This window comes from Quercus lobata, chromosome 11 (assembly GCF_001633185.2).
Source record: "Quercus lobata isolate SW786 chromosome 11, ValleyOak3.0 Primary Assembly, whole genome shotgun sequence".
Lineage (NCBI taxonomy): Eukaryota > Viridiplantae > Streptophyta > Magnoliopsida > Fagales > Fagaceae > Quercus > Quercus lobata.
Genome location: NC_044914.1, coordinates 46,196,511 through 46,223,395, shown reverse-complemented (window position 1 = coordinate 46,223,395; position 26,885 = coordinate 46,196,511). Strand labels below are relative to the sequence as shown.

At 37.7% G+C, this 26,885-nt stretch overlaps 5 protein-coding genes and 1 pseudogene across 5 annotated transcripts; 3 read left to right on the top strand and 3 right to left on the bottom strand.

Moving 5' to 3' along the window:
* Positions 1 to 1,824: 1,824 nt before the first annotated feature.
* LOC115966978 lies at positions 1,825 to 2,805 on the bottom strand. The gene has a single exon (XM_031086099.1). It carries the CDS (start codon positions 2,803 to 2,805, stop codon positions 1,825 to 1,827), a length of 981 nt encoding a protein of 326 aa, XP_030941959.1.
* Positions 2,806 to 9,668: 6,863 nt separating this feature from the next.
* On the top strand, positions 9,669 to 15,431 carry LOC115966977 (annotated as a pseudogene).
* Positions 15,432 to 16,437: 1,006 nt separating this feature from the next.
* LOC115967781 (receptor-like protein EIX2) lies at positions 16,438 to 17,060 on the bottom strand. Its single transcript, XM_031086926.1, has 2 exons — positions 16,687 to 17,060; positions 16,438 to 16,611 (listed from the first exon to the last, which is right to left on the bottom strand). The coding sequence occupies exons 1-2, from the start codon at positions 16,961 to 16,963 to the stop codon at positions 16,454 to 16,456; spliced, it is 435 nt and encodes a 144-aa protein (XP_030942786.1). The 5' UTR covers positions 16,964 to 17,060; the 3' UTR covers positions 16,438 to 16,453.
* A 493-nt stretch (positions 17,061 to 17,553) lies between these two features.
* On the bottom strand, positions 17,554 to 19,090 carry LOC115966976 (receptor-like protein EIX1). Its single transcript, XM_031086098.1, has 2 exons — positions 17,714 to 19,090; positions 17,554 to 17,601 (listed from the first exon to the last, which is right to left on the bottom strand). The coding sequence occupies exons 1-2, from the start codon at positions 19,088 to 19,090 to the stop codon at positions 17,554 to 17,556; spliced, it is 1,425 nt and encodes a 474-aa protein (XP_030941958.1).
* A 5,045-nt stretch (positions 19,091 to 24,135) lies between these two features.
* Positions 24,136 to 24,921, top strand: LOC115966975. The gene has a single exon (XM_031086097.1). It carries the CDS (start codon positions 24,136 to 24,138, stop codon positions 24,919 to 24,921), a length of 786 nt encoding a protein of 261 aa, XP_030941957.1.
* A 474-nt stretch (positions 24,922 to 25,395) lies between these two features.
* Positions 25,396 to 25,980, top strand: LOC115966974. The gene has a single exon (XM_031086096.1). The coding sequence runs from the start codon at positions 25,396 to 25,398 to the stop codon at positions 25,978 to 25,980; it is 585 nt and encodes a 194-aa protein (XP_030941956.1).
* Positions 25,981 to 26,885: the final 905 nt, after the last annotated feature.

The following is a 26,885-nucleotide window of genomic DNA, read 5'->3' as shown; positions in this document are numbered from 1 at the left end:
GTCAATAAGATCTTCTACCATCCAATCCTCCTCCTCCACGAGACTAGGATATAGCACTTTGTTAGCAAGTTCGTTGGGTATCCATTTATCCAATTTAACTCTAATTGATGAGCCATTACCCACCCTCCAACAGCATCCTTGCTTCAAGATCGGCATAGCTGCCATTATACTTTTCCAAGTATAAGAGCAGTTTTGTGATTCCAAGGCATCAAGAAAATTGCACTGTGGGAAGTAACGGGCTTTAAGACATTGGAACAATAATGAGTCTTGGTCCTGTAATAATCTCCAACCTTGCTTGGCAAGCATAGCAAGGTTAAAGCTCCGCAAGTCACGAAATCCCATACCACCCTCTTTCTTAGGCCTAGATAAGTAGCTCCAACTCTTCCAATGGATTTTCCTCTCACTTCCATTTTGGCCCCACCAGAATTTTGCACACAAGGCATTGAGTTCATCACATACTCTCAATGGCAATTGAAAGACCCCCATCGTGTATGTGGGTAAAGATTGGGCTACCGCCTTTATAAGTACTTCCTTTCCCGCCCTAGACAACATCGCCCCCTTCCACCCTTGCAATTTTTTCCAAACTCTATCCTTAATATAGGAGAAAGTTTGGTATTTTCCACGACCAATCAATGTAGGCAAGCCTAAGTACGATTCAAATCTTACCACCTCCTTCACTCCTAGTGTAGATCCAATTGCTTGTTTTTGTTCCAACGGAGTGTTGCCACTAAAATACACAAAGGATTTTTCCAAATTAATAGACTGGCCTGAAGCACCTGCATAAACTTGGAGAATCTCCATTATCACACTAACTTCAGAAAGAGTGGCCTGGCAAAAAAGCAATGAGTCATCTGCAAACATCAGGTTGGTAAGTTTAGGCGCCCTTCTACAAATAGAAACTCCATTAATTCGTCTCTCCTGTACAGCTTTCTCCAACAGAGCAGTAAAGCCCTCAGCACACAAGAGAAACAAATATGGTGATAGAGGATCACCTTGACGGAGCCCTCTAGAGGGTAGCAAGTTACCATATGGCTTCCCATTAATGAGAATAGAGTAGGATGGGGAAGTCACACATTCCATCACCCAACTGATCCACCTTTCTGGAAATCCCAATTTCACCATAATGCCTTTCAGGAATGGCCACTCCACCCTATCATAAGCCTTGCTGATGTCTAGCTTCAAGGCCAATGAACCCTTCTTCCCTTTTTTCCGAATGTGCATGGCATTGAGTGTTTCATATGCTAACAGAACATTGTCTGTGATAAGCCTCCCTGGAACAAAAGCACTTTGGGTAGGGGAAATAACATGGGGAAGAATCTGCTTCAAACGGTTAGCCAAGACTTTAGAAATAATTTTATACATGACATTGCAAAGGCTGATAGGGCGAAAATCAGACATTTTCTCAGGTTGTTTCACTTTAGGAATTAACACAATATTAGTATGATTAAGTCTAGATGCCATACAGCCTGAGCTAAAGAAATCCAACACCGCACTAACAATATTATCACCCACAATATGCCAAAACTTTTGGTAGAAAAGGGCATTCATACCATCAGGTCCAGGTGCCTTTGTTGGTGCCATCTGGAACACTACCGCCTTTATTTCATCTGCACTAAAGTCACTAGACAGAGTCTGTATCATACTGGGGGTCACTTTGTTAGTCACCTTGCTTAGGCACTCCTCCATTTGGTCACAGTTACCTGCAGCAAATAAATTGTTAAAATAATCAATTGCCACACTAGCTATATCCTCCTCCTCCTCGACCCATCCACCATCAGATTTTGTAATTTTTTGGATGTGGTTCCTTCGCTTCCTTTGTGATGCCTAGGCATGAAAAAATTTTGTGTTTTTATCCCCATGCTTGAGCCATGATATTCTTGATCTTTGAGCCCAAAATATTTCCTGTTTGAGTAATAGATCATCCAAAGTTTTTGAAACAGCCAAGTACTCATCTCTAGAAGCTTTTGTGGTCTCCCCTGAATTCAAAATATCAAGTCTTTTTTGTAGCTGTTTGATAGCTTCCTTGTCCGGGTTTGTTTTTCCAGCACCCCACGTCTTTAGTTCCATCCCACATGCATCAATTTTCTGTTTTACTTGTGATAACCCGAACCCCTTATTCCCATGCATAGTCCATGCATTCTCCACCACGGCATCACACTCTTCCCACATAAGCCAAGCTTCCTCAAATTTAAAACCTCCACCCCCATTTGCTCTATGCTTTGAATAACCCTTTGTTTGAAGAAGAATAGGGAGATGATCCGAGGCATGTGGGGAAAGATGGCAAAGTTTGCTTAAAGGGAATCTATCTCTCCACTCCTTTGTTGCTACAGCTCGGTCTAATCGTACTTTTGTATTAGCTTCACCTGGTCTTTTGTTGTTCCAGGTATAAGGGTAGCCATGGTAACCCAAATCTTCAAGCTTACAATCATCCAGTGCATCCCGAAAAGAATCTACTTGGCTCATTTGACAAGGTCTCTTACTCAGCTTCTCTGAAGAGTGAAGGATAGCGTTGAAGTCCCCAATACATAGCCACGGGCCATCCACCAATGTCCTTAAATGGTTAAGAAGTGCCCAAGATTTTGCACGTTGGGCTTGATCCGGCCAACCATAAAAGCCTAACAAATACCACAAGAAGCCATCTTCCTCCTTTACCTTTACTAGAATATGATTAGCAGTGAAGTTTACTAGATCAATATCCACATCAGTCTTCCATAACATGGCTAGTCCACCCCCAGTATCTGGCTGTTTTACAATTATACGATTCCGATACGGCAAATCCCCATACAGCTTGTCAAACCCTTCCATATCTAATCTTGTTTCCATCAAAAAACACACCATGGGAGCTTGTTCCCTCACAATTTTGCGAAGGCTTCGACTTGTCCAAGGGTTCCCAAGCCCTTAGCAGTTCCAACTTAGGAGTTTCATTGCTCTCGGCAAGGGTGCCTATCCACCCCCGCCGATAAAACATTAGATTTTGCTGCTGTATCTTCTACCTTCCCTCTCTTCGTACTCTGCCCATCAGTTTCTTCATATGGACCTTGCATTGATTCTCTTTTTCCCAAGGTTTGAATGCCGGGCACCCTACTTGGCCCGCCAGGCCCACAATCCATTCTTATACGTCTCACCCACGTGGATTTGGGCCTAGGTACTACTTATTAAACAAAGGTAAATTACAAATTACACCTCTAATGAAAAAGTAATGGAAGGCGTAAAATTGACCGGGATATTATGATTGCTACACATTTGATCATTTCCATACACTTAGTCTTGCAATTATACAATCTATACCAAACAACTGTTATATAGTCCAAAATTTTAAGATTATAACTTTCCAAGTCTTTGAAAGTTTCAAACAATGACCAAAAGACATTGGAAGTTTTGAACAATGACCAAAGACTCAGTGAGACGTTAACAAGATTAAAGACTTCTAATAATGGTGTCACTTGTTTTCATGATTAAAGGTATCTGGCATATCAATGACTTAAAAAGAGTTGCGATTATATATTTTCTCCCAAACAAATTTTAGGAGAGAAAGCTACTAATTAAACTTTTCTTACCTGTTATTTTTGAAGACTCTGTCTTCCCCATAAGTCCACTCCCCCCATTATCTTATTAAAATATTACAAAATGTATGTATGCATATTTTGGAAGGCTCATACAACTACTTAGCTCTAGTTTCTTCTTAATGTTATGTGGACTTGACGTTAATGCATGTTCACCGATTGAGAAGTTATCTCTATAAATTAAGAAAATTCAGAAAGTTAATTATGATTTCAAAAAATGTCAAAAATACACCTAATTTAATTAGATAATTCTTATTTTTAAAAAATAAAAAATAAGGTTAAAATTGTAATTCAACAAAATTCAAAAAAAAAATTCAGAGAAACTTTTTTCCTAAAAATTAGCACTCTCTATTTAAATACTCCCTCTGTAACACTTTTTTTTGTCCTCTATTCCATTTTGAGATGTCCCAAAATATTGTCTTTTTTCTAAAAATAAAAGTCATTAATTTACTGATGTTCCTATTTTACCCCTATTAATTTACTAATTCAATTTTTTGATAAATTTTTTTAAGGATAGTTTTGGAAACTTATACATTTTTAAAAGGTAGACAAGACAATAAATGATATTTCCTTAAAAAGTTTGACTTTTCAAACATGACAAAATAAGTGAGACGGAGGGAGTATATCTTAAGCATATCAAATACAATTTTTTTTTTCCCTAAAAACTAGCACACACTAATAAAATCTAGCATTTTACTCCATTTCAAATCTTAAATTTTAGTTCTTTAAAAACCTCTTCTTGTGTACCCTCACTAATAGTAAATAAATTCAAATTGGAAAATTATATTAAACTCAAAATAGAAAAAGAACCCCATCACACGTGCAAAGCACGTATGACGAGGCTAGTATATGTTAGTATAATACGTTGAATAACAACTAGCAATTGTGGTGCAGCGGTGGGAAGCTCTAAAAAAGAATCATCACTTTGATGAAGAGCCAAGTATCAAGAAGTTGATTCTCAAAAAACAAAAGAGTGCCAAGAAGTCAAATACTCAAATGATGAGTCCCAACTTTCAACATTGTGTGTGTGTGTGTGTGTGTGTGTTTTTTTTTTTTTTTAATATTTATTTATTTATTTTACCTATAGATAGGTATCTACATTGCATGTGGTTATTGTGGGGTTAAGGGCCTGGATCACATACTGGGCCTTGGGCCCTATCTGAGGAGGTAAGTAATCCGAAGATAAGCAAGCAGTACAAATTGTTTTGAGTTAGAATTTACGAACAGAACATGGAATGAGAAGGTTGTCCGAGGAGGAGTGTCTCCTCGGACTGGCTAGGAATAGGTCAAACACCGGACCTAATGATCAAGGTGACCTCCCAGGATGCATCAATGACAAGGACGTATCCCAGAAACGTGCAAGAGAGAAGAAAACCCCAAAAAAATATCTAAAGGAAAGATGCTATCACCACATTGAATGCACTGCAGCTACTTTTCTGGTCGCATTTATGTGAAGAAGATCCCTGAACAGTATTGCCTTGGCAACCGCAACTCACAGAAAGCCAAGGAAGGTGTTTGATGGAACAGGTACTCAAGTAAGGGTTCAAATGGTCAACAAGTGTAAGATCAAGATGGTCCAAAGAGGGCTATATAACGTGAAAGACCCTCCATGAAGAGGGGGAGAAAAAATCTGTAAACAAAATCTGTAATAAAGCTTTAAGAGTAAATATTAAAGAATCACTGTCCTCAGACCAATCCGAACATTATTCCTTAACAAACTTCTGTTATCTTTCTCTTTCTAGCATCAAATCCTGTCTTTCTGTTATCTAGTTCACGAAAGCCCAGTTTTCCAACCCATTCTCTACAAATTTATTGTTTTGGGTTGTTTTGGGCTTGAGTCCATAAACCCGTTGGGCTAGGAGTCTAAATCCGGTCCTTACAATTATCATGAGTCATGAAAATTTCATATGCATTTCCACCGCCAACAAGAGGATTGCATTCAAAGTTTTGCTTTTTACTTTTTTGCACGCACCAACAAAGGGGTATCACACATAATGCTAACATATTTTAATCACCCTATCAAAGAATTTGAGTTTAACAAAAATAAAAATAATGCTATATTCACAACATTTTCACAATAATTTCACTAAAATGAGACTAAACAAAAGAACATCAAGTGAACAAATTTCCAACAAAAAACTATTCAAAAAAAATAAAAATCTCTAATCATTCAAATTTGTAATTCATTTAACTTATTACATAAAAATAATTTCTAATTTCATTTTTCCTTAAAAAATGTATCGAGTAATACTGTAGTCATGAGTTCTCCTTAGCAGTACTATCAGTTATGGTCTCTTTGGCTTTACAATCATAATAATTTTGCTCTCATTAACAATTCGACTTGCAGTTGTAACAAATATCACATCTCTCTGTCTCTCTGTCTCTCTCTCTCTCTCTCTCTCTCTCTCTCCATTCTTGAGTCCCATTTTATCTCTTATCAATCCCTTTTTTCTTTTTCTCTTTGTTACTAGAAAGAAATTGTAATACTTTATTTATTTGCATTTTTTTTTTTTGTGAACTTAATATATTCAAGTTCTCTTTATGATATTTTGAATAATTTAAGGTTTTTAGTCATTATCCTTAAAAAAATTCCTAAAACTGTCGTTACGCATAAATTATAAAATCCAAACCGTCCTAATTGATCAGACTATAAACCAAGTGACCAATATGTAAGCGGGTTCGATTGATTAATTAGACTACTCATGTAATTAAATTGGTAAAACCCACTAAATCCCAACATTGGTTTTGTAACCTGTGCATCCTAGATGGGCTGTTTTCATCAAACAGATTTACCCACTAAATTTCAACATTGTTTTTATAACCTTTGCAACCTAGATGGGTTGTTTTCGTCAAGCAGATTTTGTAGTTAGGAAAAAAAATTACATGCAAGGGTCCATGATAGTGTCTTTTTCTACTTCCTTGCTATTTAAAGTGAGACAATTTCGTGAATTTGCTAGAAATACTAACTTAAAAGGAGTCAAAACTGATTTGCATTTGTGAAATTATGATTTTGATTAGGTGGCTAACTTCTAAACTTAATTTTAATTAGCTATTTTGGGATATGCCTATTTTTTAACTTATATTTATTTTATTTTATGTTTTATCAAAATTATTATTATAGCTATATAATTATGTACTTTTTATTTGACCCTATGGTTCAATCAGTGACCCATTGATTGAACTAGAGAACTAATAACCCAACTCTAAGATTAGGTTCATGTCTAGTTCAGGTTTAATGACTATGTTATCACCTTTCTCTAGGAGTTTAGCTCGCAGTAAGTGCTCCTGTGGACTATGACACATGCTGATCTTGTATCCTGTATAATGTATAGAAGCACTAGTATTTTGAAATGATCCATTTTTTTGGGCACATTGGGATACAATATCGAATATCCTTTCTTTTTTTTTAATGTAAAAATCGCAATTTCATTCAAACGAGAATAAAAAAAGTACATCTTGATACACTAGGTGCTCAACAATACAAGGAATTTCCCCTGTCCAGGTGATAAATTCAGGAATGTCTCTAGCATGATAGGCTAAAGCATGAGATACTTTATTCCCCATGCGTGGAACATGTAGAAACTAAACAGAGCGAAACTAGTGAATCTAAGACAGAGAGCCTGAAATGTTATTAGCAATTTGAATGGGAGGAACTTAATTGCCCATCAAGGCATTAACAACCACCTGGGAGTCACCCTCAAATATAGCATCCTAGATCCCATGTCCCAAGCAAAAGCAATTGCTTCTTCCATAGCCTTTGCTTCCACTTCAAGAGTTATGGATTCAAAATGTTTAAACAAGCCACAATAAGCGAGCTGAAAAAAGTTCAAACCGTAGTCAACCCACCAAAATCTATAACTAACGGATCAATTGAAAATGTAGGCAATTTCAATTCAGTGAGTTGGGCAGATTGTGCGAGTTAACAAGATACATTTACTTATATTGGAATTCCTTTGATTAGGCCAAAAAATAGAACTTTTTGTGGATCTTCTTTCAAACAATTCTTTATTTTCTCCCAAATTAAAAAGAATAACAAAAGCTTTTTAATATAAGTAATATTTTTTTATGCCTACATATATAATTATATAGATAAATGGATCAAGTTCATTCTTGATGGGTCAAAAAAAAAAATATCAACCCGCATGTCAAACTGACCCACAATTTTAATGGGTAAAATAAAACCCATTTCGGATTGGATCAAGCGAGTGAGTTTCTCACAAGGCCATAGTTCCAATGGTGCGTATGTTTAAGTCTTTAAGAGAGTACTTCACACACATATTAACTTAAATTATGTTAGAATAAAATTTCTATTTTATATATAAAACAAAAAAATTATACTTATTATAAATTTTACTCCATAAAACTTTTTGTTTTTTTATTTTTATTTTTTATTTTTAATGAAGTTTGTGAATTCTCTCGTAAAGCGTTACTCTACTGAAAAAAACCCAACCCCCTGATTCATTTTATTACTGCTCTGTCTCTTTGCGTCTGTGCTGATCTTCCAGGTACTAATCTTTCTCTATCTCTCACGCTTGTTTTCAATCTTATTCCATCTTTGGCTTTCTTCAATTCCAACTTCCAAGTGTTCAATTTCTAAAAACTCACTAGAAAATATGATTTGCACTGTGTTGTCCATTGGGACCCTTTTTTTTTAAGGGAAGCTTCTACAAGCTGAAGTGCTAGTTTGTAAAAGAGTTTTTCACCTTGAAATATATTAAGGCGACTTTTCCCATTATAGGAACTTTATAGCTTGATGTTATGTGTAATTGGTCAATTTCAATTTATATGTTATAATTGGTTTGATAAAGTTTCCAATTTGACACGACAAAATATAATTCAATGCAATTTGCTTAAGCGAATCGTGAACAAGATCAGTCACTCTCAATGATAGTGAAACGAATAGCGCCCATTAAACCCATCATAAATAGGGGTGGCAATTTTTATCCATATCCATGAACCCACCCATTACTCACCTTATTTGGATAAGTCTTAATCTAACCCATTTGAATATTTGGGTTAAATGGGTAAAGACCCATTTGGTTATTTAATTAGATGGGTCTAAATGGATAATACCACTAATACCTACTAAACCCATCTAAAATTTAAATAAACAACATAAAATCTAAATTTCTAGAAAATGACTAAAATACACCTGAAACTTAAAAAAATGACCAAAATACTACCAAAACCCAAAAAATGACCAAAATACCCCCAAAACCTAAAAGTTACCAAAATACCCCCAAAACCAAAAAAATGACCAAAATATCCTTGAAACCCAAAAAATGACCAAAATACCCCCAAAACCCAACAAATGACCAAAATACCCCCCAAAACCTAAAAATTACCAAAATACCACCAAAATCCAAAAAATGACCAAAATACCCCTAAAACCTAAAAATTACTAAAATACCACCAAAACCCAAAAACTGACCAAAATACCTCTGAAACCTAAAAATGACCAAAATACCTCCAAAACCCAAAAAATAACCAAAATACCCCTGAAACCCAAAAAAATGACCAAAATACTCCCAAAACCCAAAAAATGACCAAAATACCTCTGAAACCCAAAAAATGACCAAAATACCCCTAAAACCTAAAAATGACCAAAATACCTTCAAAACCCAAAAAATGACAAAAATACCCTCGAAACCCAAAAAATGACCAAAATTCCCCCAAAACCCAAAAAATGACCAAAATACCCCCAAAACCCACAAAATGACCAAAATACCCATAAAACCTAAAAATTACTAAAATACCATCAAAACCCAAAAACTGACCAAAATACCCCCAAAACCTAAAAAATGACCAAAATACCTCCAAAACCCAAAAAATAACCAAAATACCCCTGAAACCCAAAAAAAAATGACCAAAATACTCCCAAAACCCAAAAAATGACCAAAATACCCCCTAAAACCTAAAAATGACCAAAATACCTCTGAAACCCAAAAAATGACCAAAATACCCCTAAAACCTAAAAATGACCAAAATACCTCCTGTGGGCCCGAGAGGTCTGCAACCCAGCCCTAACTCTACCTGGGCCCAGAACCCGTACCGAGGGGGTATCTTGCCGAGGACGAATGGTCAGTGGCCGACGTGGCGAAGGGAATGGCTGAGGACTTACCCTGTCCTCGGCATTCCGGAGCTGTAATAGAAAGGCCCACACTGCGGTGTGGGCAACCCCCAAACAGCCCCCTCCAGGGGATATGAACGAAATGGGGCCCATAGGGAAGCAGGGTGTGAAAGTTGGACTAAAGAAAACGCGTCCTTTCTTCAGTAAATGCACCTGCCAATACCCAGAGATGGTTAAGAAGAAAAGACGTTTGGACAGTATGAACCTTGATCCATGCAACTAATAGAAAGTCAGATGGGACGGCTGACGGGACGGATACAGAGATAAGCTCCCGCCTGACCTACAAGTGGAGGGTCAGGATCAACCAGGCCGGACTATATAATAAAAAGGAAGGTGCACCAAAAAGGGGGCTGGGGAAAAATGGCAAAAAACGAGAGCCTCCCAGCCCACCTCCAGGAGAAGTACTCTTGGGGTGACGATCGTTTAGCCTTGTATGAACGCCATGAAAAACCCATCGCCCATCGATCAAGGCCTAGCCTTTCAAACCCACGCTCTACAAATGATATTGTTAGGGCCGTTTTACGTGCGAACCCGACACTGTTACGGTCCGCCACGAATCGTGACCCTACACCTCCAAAACCCAAAAAATGACAAAAATACCCCCAAAACCCACAAAATGACCAAAATACCTCCAAAATCCAAAAAATGACCAAAATATCTCTGAAACCCACAAAATGACCAAAATACCCCTAAAACCTAAAAATTACTAAAATACCACCAAAACCCAAAAACTGACCAAAATACCCCTGAAACCTAAAAAATGACCAAAATACCTCCAAAACCCAAAAAATAACCAAAATACCCCTAAAACCCAAAAAAAAATGACCAAAATACTCCCAAAACCCAAAAAATTACCAAAATACCTCTGAAACCCAAAAAATGACCAAAATACCCCCTAAAACCTAAAAATGATCAAAATACATCCAAAACCCAAAAAATGACAAAAATACCCTCGAAACCCAAAAAATGACCAAAATTCCCCCAAAACCCAAAAAATGACCAAAATACCCCCAAAACCCACAAAATGACCAAAATACCTCCAAAATCTCTAAAATGAGCAAGATACCCCCCAAAACCTCTAAAATGTCCAAAATATCCCCAAAACCCAAAAATTACCAAAATACCCTAAAAACCCAAAAAATGACCAAAATGCTTCATAAACCTAAAAAATGACCAAAATACCCCCTAAACCTTAAAAATGACCGAAATTCCTTTGGAACCTTAAAATTACCAAAAATACCCCCGAAACCTAAAAAATGACCAAAATACCTCTGAAACCTGTAAAATGATTAAAATACCCCAAGACTTAAAAAATGACTAAAATAACCCCAAAACCTATTACAATGACCAAAATTCCCCAAAAACCTAAAAAATGACCAAAATACCCCCAAAACCTAACAATTACCAAAATATGCCCTAAACCTAAAAAATTACCAAAATACTCCTTAAACCTAAAAAATTACCAAAATACTCCATAAACCTAAAAAATGACCGAAATACCTCTAAAACCTAAAAAATAACTAAAATACCCCAGAAACCTAAAAAAATTACCAAAATACCCTGAAACCTAAAAAATGATCGAAATACCCCAAAAAACCTAAAAAGAATGACCAAAATAACCCCAAAACCTAAAAAAATGATCGATAAAAACCCATGAAACCCAAATTATGACCAAAATGCCCCTAAACATGTAAGATGACCAAAATACACCTGAAACATCTAAAATTACCGAAATAGAGGTTTCAGGGTATTTTGGATGTTTCAAGGATATTTTTGACAAATTAAAGGTTCTAAGAGTCTTTCATTCATTTTATAGGTTTCGAGGGAATTTCGGTAATTTTTTAGGTTTCGGGGTTATTTTGATAATCTTTTAGATTCTAAGGGTATTTTAGCCATTTTTTAGGTTACGAGAGCATTTCTATCATCTTTTAGTTTTAGGGTTATTTCGGTAAATTTCTAGGGTTCAGAAGTATTTTGGTAAATTTTAGGTTTTGGGGTATTTCGGTAATTTTTTAGGTTTCGGTGGTATTTTGGTCATTTTTAGGTTTTGAGGGTATTTCGGTCATTTTTCGGGTTTCAAGGGTACGTGGTATTTTTTGAGTTTCGGGGGTATTTTGGTATTTTTTGAGGTTTTGGGGGGTATTTTGGTCATTTTTAGGTTTTAGGGGTATTTTGGTAATTTTTTGGGTTTCGAGGGTATTTTGGTAATTTTTAGGTTTTAGGGGTATTTTGGTCAATTTTTGGGTTTCGGGGGTATTTTGGTAATTTTTTAGGTTTCAGGGTATTTTGGTAATTTTTTGGGTTTTGGGGGTATTTTGGCCATTTTTTGGGTTTTGGAAGTATTTTTGGTCATTTTTAGGTTTCGGGGTATTTTGGTAATTTTTTGGGTTTCAGGGATATTTTGGTAATTTTTAGGTTTTGGGGGTATTTTGGTCATTTTTTGGGTTTTGGAGGTATTTTGGTCATTTTTAGGTTTTGATGGTATTTTGGTCATTTTTTTGGGTTTTAAGGTTATTTTGGTCATTTTTTGGGTTTTGGGGGTATTTTGGTCATTTTTAGGTTTTGGAGGTATTTTGGTCATTTTTTAGGTTTTGGGGGGTATTTTGGTAATTTTTGGTTTCGTGGGTATTTTGGTCATTTTCTGAGTTTTGGGGGTATTTTGGTCATTTTTTGGATTTTAGGGGGTATTTTGGTCATTTTAGAGGTTTCATGGGTATTTTGGGATAATTTTAGAGATTTTTGGGATAATTTTGGATGTCCAAGGGTATGTTGGTAATTTTGGAAGATTAGGGGTATTTGCATCATTTTAGGTATTTATGGGTATTTTGGAGGTCAAGAGGGTATTTAAGTAGTTTTAAAGGTATTTGGGTCATATTGGGTTAAATGGGTGGGTTACTAATTAAATGGGTTGAGTTGGTAATGGATAATTAATTTATATATAAACGGGTCATAAACGGATAAATGGGTAATTATACACCCAACCCATCTATAACCCAACCCATTTATGACCCAACCCGCCCATTTGCCACCCCTAATCATAAACCATCTCCACACCACCACCTTTATCCATGAAGCACCAACTCTACTCACACACCACAACCTTCCAAACCCATTACCACCATATCACCTCCCAACCTGGATCACCTACTTCGAGTTTGCACCATCCTCTACCAGCAACAAGACTCCCCAAACCCAAGACTCCACTCCAAGCTCCATGCTTGCCAGTCACAATTTGACCAAGACAACCACCTCACCCACGAGTTCTTCCTCCCAAGTCTGCAACAAGTTCCCTTACTCATGGCAACCTGTCTACCGCTTCTTTCAATACACTGAAGTCAACACAACTTCACATTTCACTCACACCTCTGTCTCATTCAACAAGTTGCTCGACGTGATTGGCAAATCACGCAACATTGAGCTTTTCTGGGAGCTTCTCCATGAGATGGGACAACGTCATCTTGTCAATGATAAGACGTTTAGGATTGCGCTTAATACCCTGGCGGCAGCAAGGGAGTTGAAGAAGTGTGTGGAGTTTTTCCACTCTATGAATGCATGTGGGTATGAGTATAGCTTGGAGACTTTGAATAAGGTGGTTGAGACTTTGTGTGGGAATGGACTTGTTGAGGAGGCCAAGTTTGTTGTGTCCAAGTTGAGAGAATGGATAAAACCAAGTGGGGTTACATATAAGTGTTTGATAAAGGGTTTTTTGTGATGTGGGTGATTTAGTTGAGGCTTTAAAGGTTTGGAATTTGGTGGTGGATGAAGGGTTTCAGCCAGATATATTGATGCGGTTGAGAAAATGATGGAAACCCATTTCAAGATTAATAGGTATGATGAGGCATTAAAGTTATTTCAGATGATGAGAATGATGAGGATAGACAATTTGGGTCTTTCAACTTATAGGCTTGTGATTGAGTGGATGTGCAAAAGCAGTAAGAATGCGCAAGCATGCATGATGTTTGAAGAAATGCATGAGAGAGGTATTCAGGTCGATAATCTAATGTTGGCATCACTTATTTATGGGCTTTTGGTGAGAGGGAGAGTTAGAGAGGCTTATAGGATTGTGGAAGAGATTGAGAAACCGGATGTCAGTGTGTACCATGGGTTGATAAAAGGACTTTTGAAGTTAAGAAGGGCAAGTGAAGCAACACAAGTGTTTAGAGAGATGATAAAGAGAGGGTGTGAGCCTACAATGCATACCTATATAATGTTATTGCAAGGGCATTTAGGGAAGAGAGGTAGGAAGGGAACTTACCCACTTGTGAATTTTGAAACTATTTTTGTTGGTGGTTTGGTTACGGTGGGAAAGTCTTTAAAAGCCACAGAGTATGTAAAGAGGAGTTTGAGGAAAGGGCTTGAGGTGCCTTATAACAAGTTTTTGCATTATTATTCAAGTGAGGAGGGTGTTGTTATGTTTGGGGAGGTGGCAAAGAAATTGAGAGAAGTAGGGTCGGTTGATTTGGCAGATATATTTGAGACGTATGGGCTGAGAATGGCTATGAGAGGCAGAAGAAGAAACATATCAGTGGAACCTTGAGAACCAATTTTAATGACTGAATTTGTAGATGATAATTTTCTCCAAGGAGGTTATATGACAAACAAGAAAGGAGGTGAAAATATGGAAAATTAATTAATCAGGATCCTCTCTCTCTCTCCCTCTACTTTGGTCCACACAATTTCTCCCTTTGACCAGACCATTTTGAGGCTCACGGGATGTTTCTATTGTGGATATATGAAGTGTACAAGATGGCCAGAGTAGTACAAGATTTGGTAATCCTAGTAGCAGAGCTAAAGCTTGCTTATATTCTGTGCATGCACACATATTGATGATTTTTAAACTCTATCATTTACTTGGATCAACTTGCTATTGTCTTCCTAGATGCTTAAGGGCTTTATAATGTTCCTGTGATTGTAGAACTGGTTTGTAGTGCAGTTGCAAACCAAATATTGCATATTGATGAGAAGGATGGTGAGGGAAAAGTAAGGTTTGTTCTGCAGTCAATTTTCACCCAACTAATGTTGGCTAGCAAAGAGTCACCCAAGTCATGTTGGCTAGCAAATAGACAATAACGGAAGTGATATCCAATATAAAAAGTCGTATATGCAAGAAGGTTAGGTCAGTGCAAAATTTCACTTATTAATAATTTCCTTTTTTATGTTTGTAGTTCTGTAAGTAAGATTGTTCTTCAAGAGCTTTATGTTGTTATCTGTAGAATGGTTTGTAGTTCTATAAGTAAGATTGTTCCACTGTGAAGCCTTCTTTGAGCACTGAGGTTTCCTGTTCTATCTTAGGTTCAGCTTCCTCCTGGTCATAAGCCCCTGGGATATCACCCAAAAGCTTCTCCTTGAAGGAAACCTTGAGGGGAACCTGCCCATTACCCATGAAGGTGGATCCCAAGGAATGGCCTTGGGTCTGCATTGAAGCTGGTATGATGGACATCTTTAACTTTTTTGTTACTCCTAGCTAGTTCAGCCTCTTCCTCTCTAGAGAGAAAAGGAGAGCTCTTGCAAGACATTTTTCTTCTTGTCAATGATAAAGTATATATCATGTTTGTCGCAAACTCATCTTTACTCTTATTTTTTCTCTCTTGCTCCAAAACTGTAAAAGCTATTTCCCACTTTTGAGAGGGAAACTTCTACGAGCAGAGAAGAAATATTAATCTGTAAAAGGTTTTTGTTTGTTTTGTTTTGTTTGTTTTTTTTTTCCACCTCGAATTAAAGGTCAAAGTGCAAAAAGATTATTTGGGATTTGGATTAGTTGCAAACTGACTGTACTACCAATTTTGTATTATCAATCCTTGAGGTTTAAGAGTTATCTAAATTGACCCCTCCATCTTATTTATGTTAAGTATAACTAACAGGAAATGGTCAAGTAGTATGCATGTTAGTGTGTGTCCGTGCTTCCTACTTCGTGCTAACGAGCCCATTGACATGGAGAAGTTCCAAGAGCCTTTATTTATATGGATTCCTAGGGCAGTGGTCATCAAAATGAATGGAGAACTACTAATAATGTTTATTCTAGAACATTTTATCATATTCAAAAAGTTCGTCTACAACCTTGACATTGAAGAAAATTTGAGTATTTAATACAACGGGAAGTAGGGATTCTGGTAAAATAGTTTCTTTGTTTGTTTCCAGTTTTTTAATTTTGTTTTCTCTTTCCCAATATTTGGAATGAAGTTCATTTTACATAACTGGTAGTTTCTGCATAAGCTACATTAGTTGGTTTATTACTTACAACAAACTACAAGCCGTATTGTAACATATTAGTTTAGTTGTTTACTATAGTTCCACGTGTAAATATGTTATTGGTTTAGTTAGGTTAGTGAGTCAGTTTTTCTGTTTTTACATGTGTATTAGCCGTTGGATTTCTGCTAGAATTTAGCTAGTTTGTTAGCTAATCTCTCTTTTGGCTTTGTTTCTCATATATAAGAGCAGAGATCATGTAAATTTATCTAAGCTTGATACAAAATCACATGTGGAGAAGGAATGTTATCTGAATTAGGGTGCGACAAATATCCTCGTGATTTGCTTTTACCTTGATTCTTGAAATGGAGTTAATGCCATTGCCATTCTAGTTTGCTGCAAATTACTTTGATTTAAATTTTAAAACATCCTTCATTTGACAGAAGAAGTTATGACAATGCAAGCACGGGAAGCATATTCCAACATAGTACAATTTATTCAACACTTTTAATACTGAAAGACATAAAGCAGGTACTCGCAAAGGTGATTATTGAACATAATTATTGAGGACCCTTTACTTGGGAGCTTGTTGGTGTTGAAACTTCCTTTTCAATTTGGCTGCTCCAACTGCTACCATCACATAAAATTTGTCATTCATGTTGCCCAAGAAGCGGAAATAAGCATACCTCCAAGATTTATTCAGCAGTAAAGAGCCCCAAAATCCGCAATACCCTACAATAAATCCAAGTCCCATGCTTAAATAAAATGAAGGTATTTTGAAGCCATGCTGCTCTTCTTTTTGAATACCTTGCTTTTCTTCATCTCCTTCTTCAGTGTTACAATGTGGATCTCCCAATGATTCATTACTCGAGCATATCTTTGAAAGCGGAAACCCACAAAGTTGAGGATTCCCTATATAGGACAAGTTGTCGAATGTGTTAAACTGCCCACCTTGTAAAATTTCCCCTGACAAGTGGTTAAATGACACATCGAAAATCTCGAGGAAGGTCATATTTGTCATGCTAGATGGCATGGTGCATGAAAGGGAATTCCTTGATAAATCAAGAGCCTCTAAATTTGCCATTTCACCGATGTTTGGTGGGATGGGTCCTACCAGATGATTTCCGGACAAATTCAAATATTGCAATCCAAGAAGGCTTATAAATTCATTAGGAATCTGTCCCGATAGATGATTGGATGAAAGGTCAATAACATTAAAAAAAGGAAAACCGTGGTTCATAAACTCCCTAGAGTTGAATGTGAGTTTGACACTATCAGAATAGGCCATATAAGGATAGCTAATATAGGAAAGAGTGTCTTCTAAGGAAGTCATGCCAAGAAAGTTACATGGTGGAATAGTTCCAGATAAATAATTTGATGAAAGATCCAAAATCTTCAAATATTTCAGTTGGCACAATTGCAATGGAATATTTCCACTTAATAAATTAAATCTCAATAAAAGAACTTTCAAGTTTTGTAAATTTTCAATCCATGCTAGTATGTTACCCCAGAGCCTGTTTTTCCCAAGATCCAGAAATGTCAAATCAATGCAATTCTTCAACGATAAAGGCACTTCTCCCGACAGACTGTTGTTCCCCAATCGCAAAGTCTTAAGACGTACTAATTGGCCCATTGAGTTGGGAATGTGTCCAGAAAGACTGTTACTACGTAAGTTTAAAGCCATAATATTATGTCCATATTTCCAACAGTCTGGAATCTCACCTGATAAATTATTTGAAGATAGATCCAAATAACTCAGGGAGTTATTTATAGACATTATTCCACATAAGTGTGAAATATGTCCATAAAATGAATTTCTAGCTAGAAACAATACCCTTGAGTTGGCAGAGAAGCGAGGCAGGGGACTCCAAAAGTGATTGCTAGTCAAATCTAGTTCTGAAAGTTGGAGTTGGGAGGAAAAATCAGGCACATGTCCTTTGAGCTCGTTGAAAGACAGATTCATTAACATGATCCTGGAAGAAAGGTTCCAAAACCAATCTGGCACGACATCTACAATTCCAGCATTAGATACATCAATGGTAGAAAAATTCTTTTGTGATCGAAGCCACAGGGGAAATTTCGGGCCTAGTAGGCAAGACCTCAAACCTATGTTTTCAAGTTGAAAGGGTGGAATCCAGCTTGAACTCACATTCAATGCAAACCGGTTTGAAGAAAGATCTAACACTCGCAAGCTACTGAATTTTAGTAATTGAGATTCTGTGATGTTACCCTCCATGCCATTCATAGCCACATCCAGGACAACCAGTTGCGAAAACTGTGCAAGACTTCGTTCGAAGGATCCATTCAATTTATTGCTGGAAAGATACAATTCTCTCAGTGATGAAGATCTGTTGAGCTCTACTTGTTCTTGAAATAGGCCAAAAGTTAATGGTATTGGACCTTCGAGATAATTAATCGAGAGATCAAGAGATATGAGAGAAGTCAAGTTACCGAAAGCATCTGGGATCACACCATATAACTGGCATCTTGAAAGATTAAGGTAAACAAGACTATGACCAATGTCAAACAACCAATCTGGTATTGTAGAACTGAAATTATTCAACGAGAGATCAAGGATTTTAAGAGAAGTAAAATTCACATGATGCAAATTTTGAGGAAGCTTGTGAAGTTTACAAAAGATTAAACGCAATTCTACCAGAGAAGGTAGCATATTTACTGCATCAAGCCAATCCTCTGCATTGCTAATCTCAACACCACCTAGAGCAAGAACTTCCAAAGAAGAAAGACCATAAACCCAACTGAGGTTTTCGGCTTTTAAATAAAAAAGGCCATTTCCACTCAAATCCAGAGACTTTAAGTGTGAGAGGTTTCCAAGACTACTGGGAATGGTTCCTCGAAAATTGGCATTAGATAGGTTGAGATGTTCGATATATTTAAGAGAACATATAAACTCTGGAATTAGAGTCTGCTGGAAATGGTTGAGGCTCAAGTTTAGAGATCTCAAATATGGTAAGTCAAGCAGAGAAGGACTTACCTCACCTAGCAATTTGCTGGATGGGTCTCGACTGTGGAGATCAAGCATGGTCACATGACCAGTTGTGTTGTCACATCCAACTCCTCTCCAATTGCAACAATCTTCTTCTGCAGTCCACGAAGAGAAGGGTTCTGAAACATCCTTAAAGCCTTCTTTGATCTTGAGAAGAGCCTCTTGCTCGCTATCCATGCACGGTACCACACCAGTCAACGCCATTTCCATGCAGTGAAGCCCAATGAGATAAAATACAAGTATTTGAATAAACTTACTTCCTCTGATCAACATGATCATGGTTGTGTTTGAGATTGCAAACTATCGGTACAAAAGTAAAGTAAGGTTTGCAAAATTAAGTCTCAAGCCTGTGAATAGAGAATATATGACCAACTCTTTTTGCAGTAGAATTTTTGTATTATTTTTATCAACAATTATGGCAAAATTTCTATCACGCAGGTGTGTAGAAACTTCCCTTTGGTACCCATGGACTTACCAAAAAGCCAATCTTTTAAAGTCCATCTGTCCATGTTTTCCAAGAAACTCGTTCCATTTATAATTATGACAAATTTAACGCGTTTTACTTTTTAAATTTAAGGACTTGACTCGAGTCAAATGATCGTGTCCAAACTTTCTAACATTGCTTTTTTCTTTTTCCCCCATAGACAGCTATCTACATTGCATATCGTTTATAATGGGTCGTGAAAATTTCATATGCATTTCCACCTCCAACAAAAGGATTGGAACTAATTAATATTATTGTGGCTCATTATCAGGAGGAGCAGCAGTAACCTATCGATGTTCATGAAAACACTAACGCCACTCTTTTGTTTTGTCCTTGGCATATTCTAAGGTAAAGTGGAATACTTCCAATGGGAGCTTTTGCTCGTGATCAGGTTAAGATTCTTTAGAAATTTTTTCTTAAATTTATTACAATAACACGAGTGAAGGTCATCCATGCAACTAGGTCGACTTGAGCGTCTAATAACCTCCCAAGTTCATAACCTAACTTATTCAAAATTGTACATTTTGCTTTTTTGCATGCACTGCAACAAAGGGCTATCAAGCATAATAATAAAATTCGGACCTTATGTTTTTAAGTTGTTATCATTTTTCTTCTCTTTGATTTCATAGATATTATCCTATTGCTCTATATATAAAGATAGTATATAAGAATAGAATGCTATTTTATTACATAACATAACATGACTTCGATAATTTGGTGTTTATTGCAATAATTTTTAATTTTACTTTTTTTCTTCTCATATTATTTTCCATAAATTTCTTATTATTCTCTCTTAAAACGTGGCTATTCTCTCTCTCTCTCTCTTCATTTTTTTTTTTTAAAATTCTTTCTTACAAATCTTCTTTATATTGATGAATTATTGTGATTTTTAAAACTCTATTTTGGGTTCATACGTTTTGGTGTTTTAGTTTTTAGTTTCCCATTCCAAGTAGCATATTTTTCTCTCTTTTAGTTTTGGTTTGATTTTAGTTGGGTTAATAGTTGATTATTTTGAAAGTAAGAATTTGAATTTATATCAAAACACAATCTTGGCTATATACTAATAACAGATTGGCATTTGGTCCACTTCATCAATTTGGTCCGATTCGGTCTACTTCAGTCCACTTTGGTCAATTTTAGTTCAATTCAGTCTACTTTAGTCCACTTCAATTCAATTTGGTCTACTTCAGTCAATTCAATCCAATTCGGAGCTGGTTCGGTCCATTCAAACCCATTTAGTCTACTTTGGTCAGTCCGGTCCTCTTTGGTCCATTCCGGTCTGTTCGGTCCACTTTGATCTATTCAGTCCAATTTGGTCCATACGGTCAACCTAGGTCTATTCGGTCCAATTTGGCCAATTCGGTCCAGTTAGGTCTATTAGGTCCATACAGTCCACTTAGGTCTATTCGGTCCAATTTGGCCAATTCGGTCCAGTTAGGTCTATTAGGTCCATATAGTCCACTTAGGTTTATTTGGTCCAATTTGGTTCATTCAGTCTATTTAGGTCTATTTGGTTCAATATGGTCCATTCAGTCCACCTAGGTCTATTTGGTCCAATTTGGCCGATTTGGTTCAGTTACGTCTATTCCATCCAATTTGGTCCGTAAGGTCCAACTGGCCAATTCGGTCCAGTTCGGTCTACTTTGGTCAATGCGGTCCTGTTTGGTCCATTCGGTCCAATCCGGTCCATTCTGTCCACTTTGATCTATTTGGTCCAATTTGGTCCATACGGTCCACCTAGGTCTATTCGGTCCAATTTGGCCAATTCAGTCCAATTAGGTCTATTCAGTCCAATTTGGTCCCTACAGTCCAATTAGGTCTATTCGGTCTACTTTGGTCCCTATGGTCCACTTAGGTCTATTCGGTCCAGTTAGGTCTATTTGGTCCAATTTGGTCCATACGGTCCACTTGGCCAATTCGGTCCAGTTAGGTCTATTCGGTCCATTCAGTCTAATTTGGTCCATTCAGTCTACTTTGGTAAATTCAATCCTCTTCAGTCTATTCGGTCCAATCCGGTACATTTAGTCCACTTCGATCTATTCGGTCCAATGTGGTCAATTCAATGCAGTTACACACACACACACACACACACACACACACTCGTTTATTTATTTATTTTTATTTTTTTGCTTGAATGTATAATCAACCTCAATTCATTTAAAAATAATGATGTTAAAATAAATGAGCCATAAATATTAGATTTGTATATTCATAGGCTTAATGTTTAGAAAGACTTTCACTTAAATTTAGCCGGATCAAAGGGGACTGAAATACTATGTTAATGTGGCTCAACAAAAGTGTAGCAACAATAAATGCTATGACTAAAATTTTAGATATTACGAATTTAATATATATATATATATATATAAAATAAATTTGGATTTAGAATCGGTACTCTCAACTTAAACATTTCTTTTCCCTGTATGCAAGTGTACAAAAATGGATTGAAGTGAACACAAATGGACCAAATGGAACAAAGTGGACCGAATGGACAAAATAGGATCAAATGGGAATAAGGAGGACCGAATAAGACCAAAGTGAATTGAATAGGACAGAGTGAACCAATGTGATCTGAGTAGGAACAAATAAGACGGAATAGGACCAAGTGGAAAAATTGGACCAAATAGGACAATATGGACCAAATAGGGCCAATGTGAATCGAATAGAACCAAAGTGTGCAGAATGGACCAACATAGACCAAATAGGACCGATGTGAACCATATAATACTTTTGAATATTTATCATTTTTATTGCATTTTTAGGGCTCATATTTCTAATTTTTAATGTTTATTTTTTTGTATTTTTAAATTCAAAACTAAAGAGTTTAGCCCAGATATAATAAAATCTCATACTTTCTGACACAAAAATTAAGAAAAAACAATGAATTCTTGAGCTAAACTTGAAAAGGCAACCTACAAAAGAATCAATTTAAGTCTCAATTTGTCCAAAATGGACCGAATTGACCGAATGGACCAAATTGGACTGAATGGGACCAAAGTGGACTGAAGTAGACCTAATTGGACCGAATAGCAACTGTTTAATTTTTAGGGAGAACAAATTATACATTATATTACAATTACAATTACAAAATAATTATTTATTCCCACACATTGCATGAGTTTGCGACTAGTTTCCTTAAAAATGAAGGCGCATGGTTGGAGGATTATTGATTTTGGACTTAGCCAAGTTCCTTATATGAACCTATTATCATCTGATTCACTCTGAAGAGAGAGCATTTGAATTCTTTTGTCATCTAATTCACTACTAGTCTATAATGATTGTAGAAATATTAATGTGGAGCTTGACCAAAGCTATTCCTTTTTTTTTTTTTTTTGAAAAAAAGACTTCCTATTAAATTCAACTTGAAAAAGTCATTACAATGATTCCTTAAAAAAAAAATCTCATCAACACAATTAGGACTATCCTCTATCCTTTTAACAATATAGTAGCTGCAAGAGGATTAGAATATTTATCTGTTTTTATTGCCCTCTACCTTAAGGACTATCCTCTATCCTTTGTATTCCAACATCTATCTATTTTCATTCTCCTATAACATCATTTAGCTTTCAACGATGTTAAATTGTTTATAGTAAAATCTTTTCTTTTTCTTTAGAATTTTGTCCTACTTGTCCTTTTCCCCCTATGATGGGAGCATTTATTCATAGGAATGAAAATGATACTTCTAAAATAAATAGGTGGGTTTTAGGATTTAAGAGGGTGGGGGCCAATTAATTAGGGAGTACTGTTAAGACAGTGTTAACTGGGCCTATGGCCCGATCCGAGGAGGTCTAGATAAGATTATAAGGAGAACGGAATGAAGAAAGGAGTAGAGACAATATGAGATAGGTCCAACAGGCGTCCGAGGACAAAAGCCCTCTCGGCAACATGTGTCTGAGGTCAATCTGAGTGCCATATCATCACGGACTTACTTTGGAGTTACATCATCACTAAGGGTTAGACGTCGAACAAAGGATAAGAAAGGAGAAGGACAACAAATATCTTCAAAAAGCTGCTGCCTTCGCATTAAATGACTCCCAACCAACTCTCTGGCTGCATTAATGTGGAAGTGATGCCTGAACAGTGATCAAGCAGCCTTACAGCTACTAGTTGATGGTTCTAGGAAGTGCTAGATGGGACAGGAATGAGTTCTCGAAATCTAACCTACACATGTGTGGTAGGGACGACACCAAGGCTGGAATATATAATATGGAAAGATGTACCAAAGAAAGGGAGGAAAAAATAAAGGATCAGGACTGTAACTCTTGTACAATTTTTATTCAACAAAACCATATGATATGAACTACTTGGACTATTCCGAGGATAGATTTTCTAATCTGAATTGTGTTTTACAGTCTGAAACCACTAAATCTAATCGTTTTTCTTCTGGAATAGATCTAGTTCTTCCATCCACGCTCTACAAATTTATTGTTTGGGCCGCTTGGGTTTTAGCCCAATCCTGTTTGGGACCAATCCAATTTCAGTCCTTACAATTGGTGCCGTCTGTGGGGATTACTTGATCTAGTCTAAAGGAAATTCGGTTACAATGTTCACGATAGAGGAGGTAGGTTCACACCAGGCAGCAGCAGGACCGCACCAGATAGATGCTGATCTACATCAAGTAGAGTCAAGGGGTTCCCAGCATGGCAACCTGCGCAGGAGCATTGAATAGAGAGGGGGCAGTGAGGGAAGTGTGCACACAACTCATACCAGCAAAAGTCAGTCTCAAGGGAATAGTCATGTTTCCCATGCAAAGAATGACAGAGACATGCAACGTGAAATCGACGAGTTGAAAAGAGAGTTGCGTCACACTCGGCGAAGACGTTCCCCGCCCAGCTTCGAACCGTCCTCTGAAGAGACAAATGGTGCTAGTTATAGACGAAGATCCAGAACTCTGCCTAGCGAGACCTTTTCCTATGAAGAGGAGCAACACCGTCGACGTAGGTACAAAAGCCCGCCTCATAAAGGCTTGGGGAACGATGCCATGTACAAGGCACTGAGTCAAGTTTCTAAATCACCCTTCACACGGAACATAGAGGATGCGAGCCTTCCTCGGCGATTTCATCAACCCACATTCACCATTTATAATGGTCGGACAGACCCGGTAGAACACGTTAGCCATTTCAATCAAAGGATGACTATTCACTCCAAGGATGAGGCCTTGATATGTAAGGTCTTTCCATCTAGCTTGGGCCTAGTGGCGATGAGGTGGTTCAACGGTTTAAGGGCTAACTTTATTGATTCCTTCAAAAAACTCACCCGGGCTTTTGGCGCTCACTTTATTACTTGCAGCAGGGTTCCTCGGCCTTTGGGGTCCTTATTGTCTATGTTCATGTGGAAGGGTGAGACTCTGAAGACTTATTCGGATAGATACTGGGAGATGTTTAATGAGATAGAGGGAGAGCACGATGATGTGGCCATAAGCACTTTCAAGGATGGTCTTCTAGCCGAGCATGATTTGAGGAAATCTCTAACTGGTAAACCTATTACTAGTGTATGCCAATTGATGGATCGGATTGACAAGCACATAAGAGTAGAAGAAGATCAACTGTAGGGAAAAGGAAAGGCTAAGGTGATCCCTCAGGAGAGAAGGGATTTCAGGTCGGACTGGTACAATAATAACCGATCTCGGAAAGACTTTGTTGGGCAATCAGGTTCTACCAACACCCAGGCGGTTAATGCTGTGTTTCGAGAGCCAGTGCAACAAGTACTGGAGAAGATCAAGAATGAGCCATTTTTCAAGTGGCCAAACAAGATGGCAGAAGAGCCTATGAGATGCAACCAGAATCTTTATTGCCACTATCATTAGGATCATGGACACACAACTAAGAATTGCAAGAATTTATGGGACCATTTGGACCAGCTAGTCCGAGAAGGGAAGTTGAAGCAACTCTTCCATCATTCCAGTGGTCGGATAAGCTAAGCAGGCTCGGAGATGCGGGAAGATGCTTCTTCGAGACTCCCCCTTGGCACAATAAACATTATATTTGCTACCCCAGGGAGGACTAGATCTTGTCCTTCCAGGGTAATGTCGGTATCCCAATCTCCAACCGAGGAGTATAGCTCAATGCCTAAGAGAGCCAAGATGGACATCTCGTTGGTTTTGGGTTTTTCAGATGAGGATAAGGTTGGAACCATACAGCCCTATGATGATGCTCTTGTGGTCACATTGAGAATTGGCAGGTACGACATGAAAAGGGTGATGATTGACCAAGGCAGTGCTGCTGATATAATATACCCTGACTTGTATAAGGGGCTAGGTTTGAAGTCTGAGAACTTGGCGGCCTACAGTTCTCCTCTGGTGAGTTTTGAAGGAAGAATGGTCGTCCCAAAAGGTCAGATCAGATTACCTGTGCAGACTGGTACAGATGTGGTGGAGGTGGACTTCATCGTTATAGACGTTTACTCTCCATACACGGCCATCATGGGCAGACCTTGGCTTCATACCCTGGGGGCTGTCTCTTCTACTCTACACCAGAAGATGAAGTATCCATCCGGAGATCGGGTTCTGGAGATAGTAGGAAGTCAAGCTGCAGCCCGACAATGTCTGGTAGCGGCTATTCAACATTGGTCTGAGGCAGAGACCTCGACCACTGCTGATAATGGTTTATAGCAGTCAGAAACCTCGACGTTACCCTTCAGCGGACCAGCCGACGAGGCAAGATGCGAAGATTTGGAAAGGGTAACTATTGGAGATGATCCGAAGAAGTTCTTTCAGATTGGAGCTAAACTGCCTTTATGAGAAATAGAGCAATTGGTTGGATTCCTTAGAGAAAATATTGATGTGTTCGCATGGAGCGCATACGAAGCTCCGGGTATAGACCCAAGTTTCATCTGTCATCATCTAAATGTTAATCCTTCTGTCACCCCGAAGAGACAACCACCTTGGCGTCCGTCGAAAGAGCACGCCGAGACTGTCAGAAATGAAGTGACCAAGCTCAAGCATGTAGGGGCTATCAAGGAAGTTTTTTATCCCCAATGGTTGGCCATCATAGTGGTGGTGAAAAAGAAGACTGGGAAATGGCGAGTGTGTGTGGACGTCACAGACCTCAATAAGGCCTGTCCTAAGGACCCTTTTCCTATGCCTCGAATAGACCAGTTGGTGGATGCAACAGTAGGGCATCCTCGGATGAGCTTTTTAGATGCTTTCCAAGGATATCACCAAATACCATTAGCATTGGAGGATCAAGAGAAGACAGCTTTTGTCACTCCCATTGGAAACTATTATTATAAAGTGATGCCCTTTGGTTTGAAAAATGCAGGGTCTACTTATCAACGGATGATGACTAAAATGTTCAAACCACAATTGGACAGGAACATTGAGATCTATATCGATGATATGGTTGTGAAGAGTAAAGTGGTGTTCAAGCATGTGGGGGATCTTACTAGCATTTTTGGAATTCTGAGAAAGCACAAGCTACGACTGAATGCTTCAAAGTGTTCCTTTGGTGTAGGTTCCGGAAAGCTTTTGGGGTACATGGTGACTCACAGGGGAATTGAGGTGAACCCAGATCAGAT

Bases quoted from the DNA above. Each gene is read 5' to 3' on its own strand.
- LOC115966978 (XM_031086099.1), bottom strand. From the start codon at position 2,805: ATGGAAGGGTTTGACAAGCTGTATGGGGATTTGCCGTATCGGAATCGT.
- LOC115967781 (XM_031086926.1), bottom strand. From the start codon at position 16,963: ATGGCAAATTTAGAGGCTCTTGATTTATCAAGGAATTCCCTTTCATGC. The intron at 16,612-16,686 runs GTATTCAAAAAG...GATTTATTGTAG, and splicing joins AGGAGATGAAGAAAAGCAAG to GGTATTGCGGATTTTGGGGC.
- LOC115966976 (XM_031086098.1), bottom strand. From the start codon at position 19,090: ATGGCGTTGACTGGTGTGGTACCGTGCATGGATAGCGAGCAAGAGGCT. The intron at 17,602-17,713 runs GTATTGTTTCTA...ATAATTTATCAG, and splicing joins GCTTCTCTGCCAACTCAAGG to GTGAGATTCCAGACTGTTGG.
- LOC115966975 (XM_031086097.1), top strand. From the start codon at position 24,136: ATGCAACGTGAAATCGACGAGTTGAAAAGAGAGTTGCGTCACACTCGG.
- LOC115966974 (XM_031086096.1), top strand. From the start codon at position 25,396: ATGTCGGTATCCCAATCTCCAACCGAGGAGTATAGCTCAATGCCTAAG.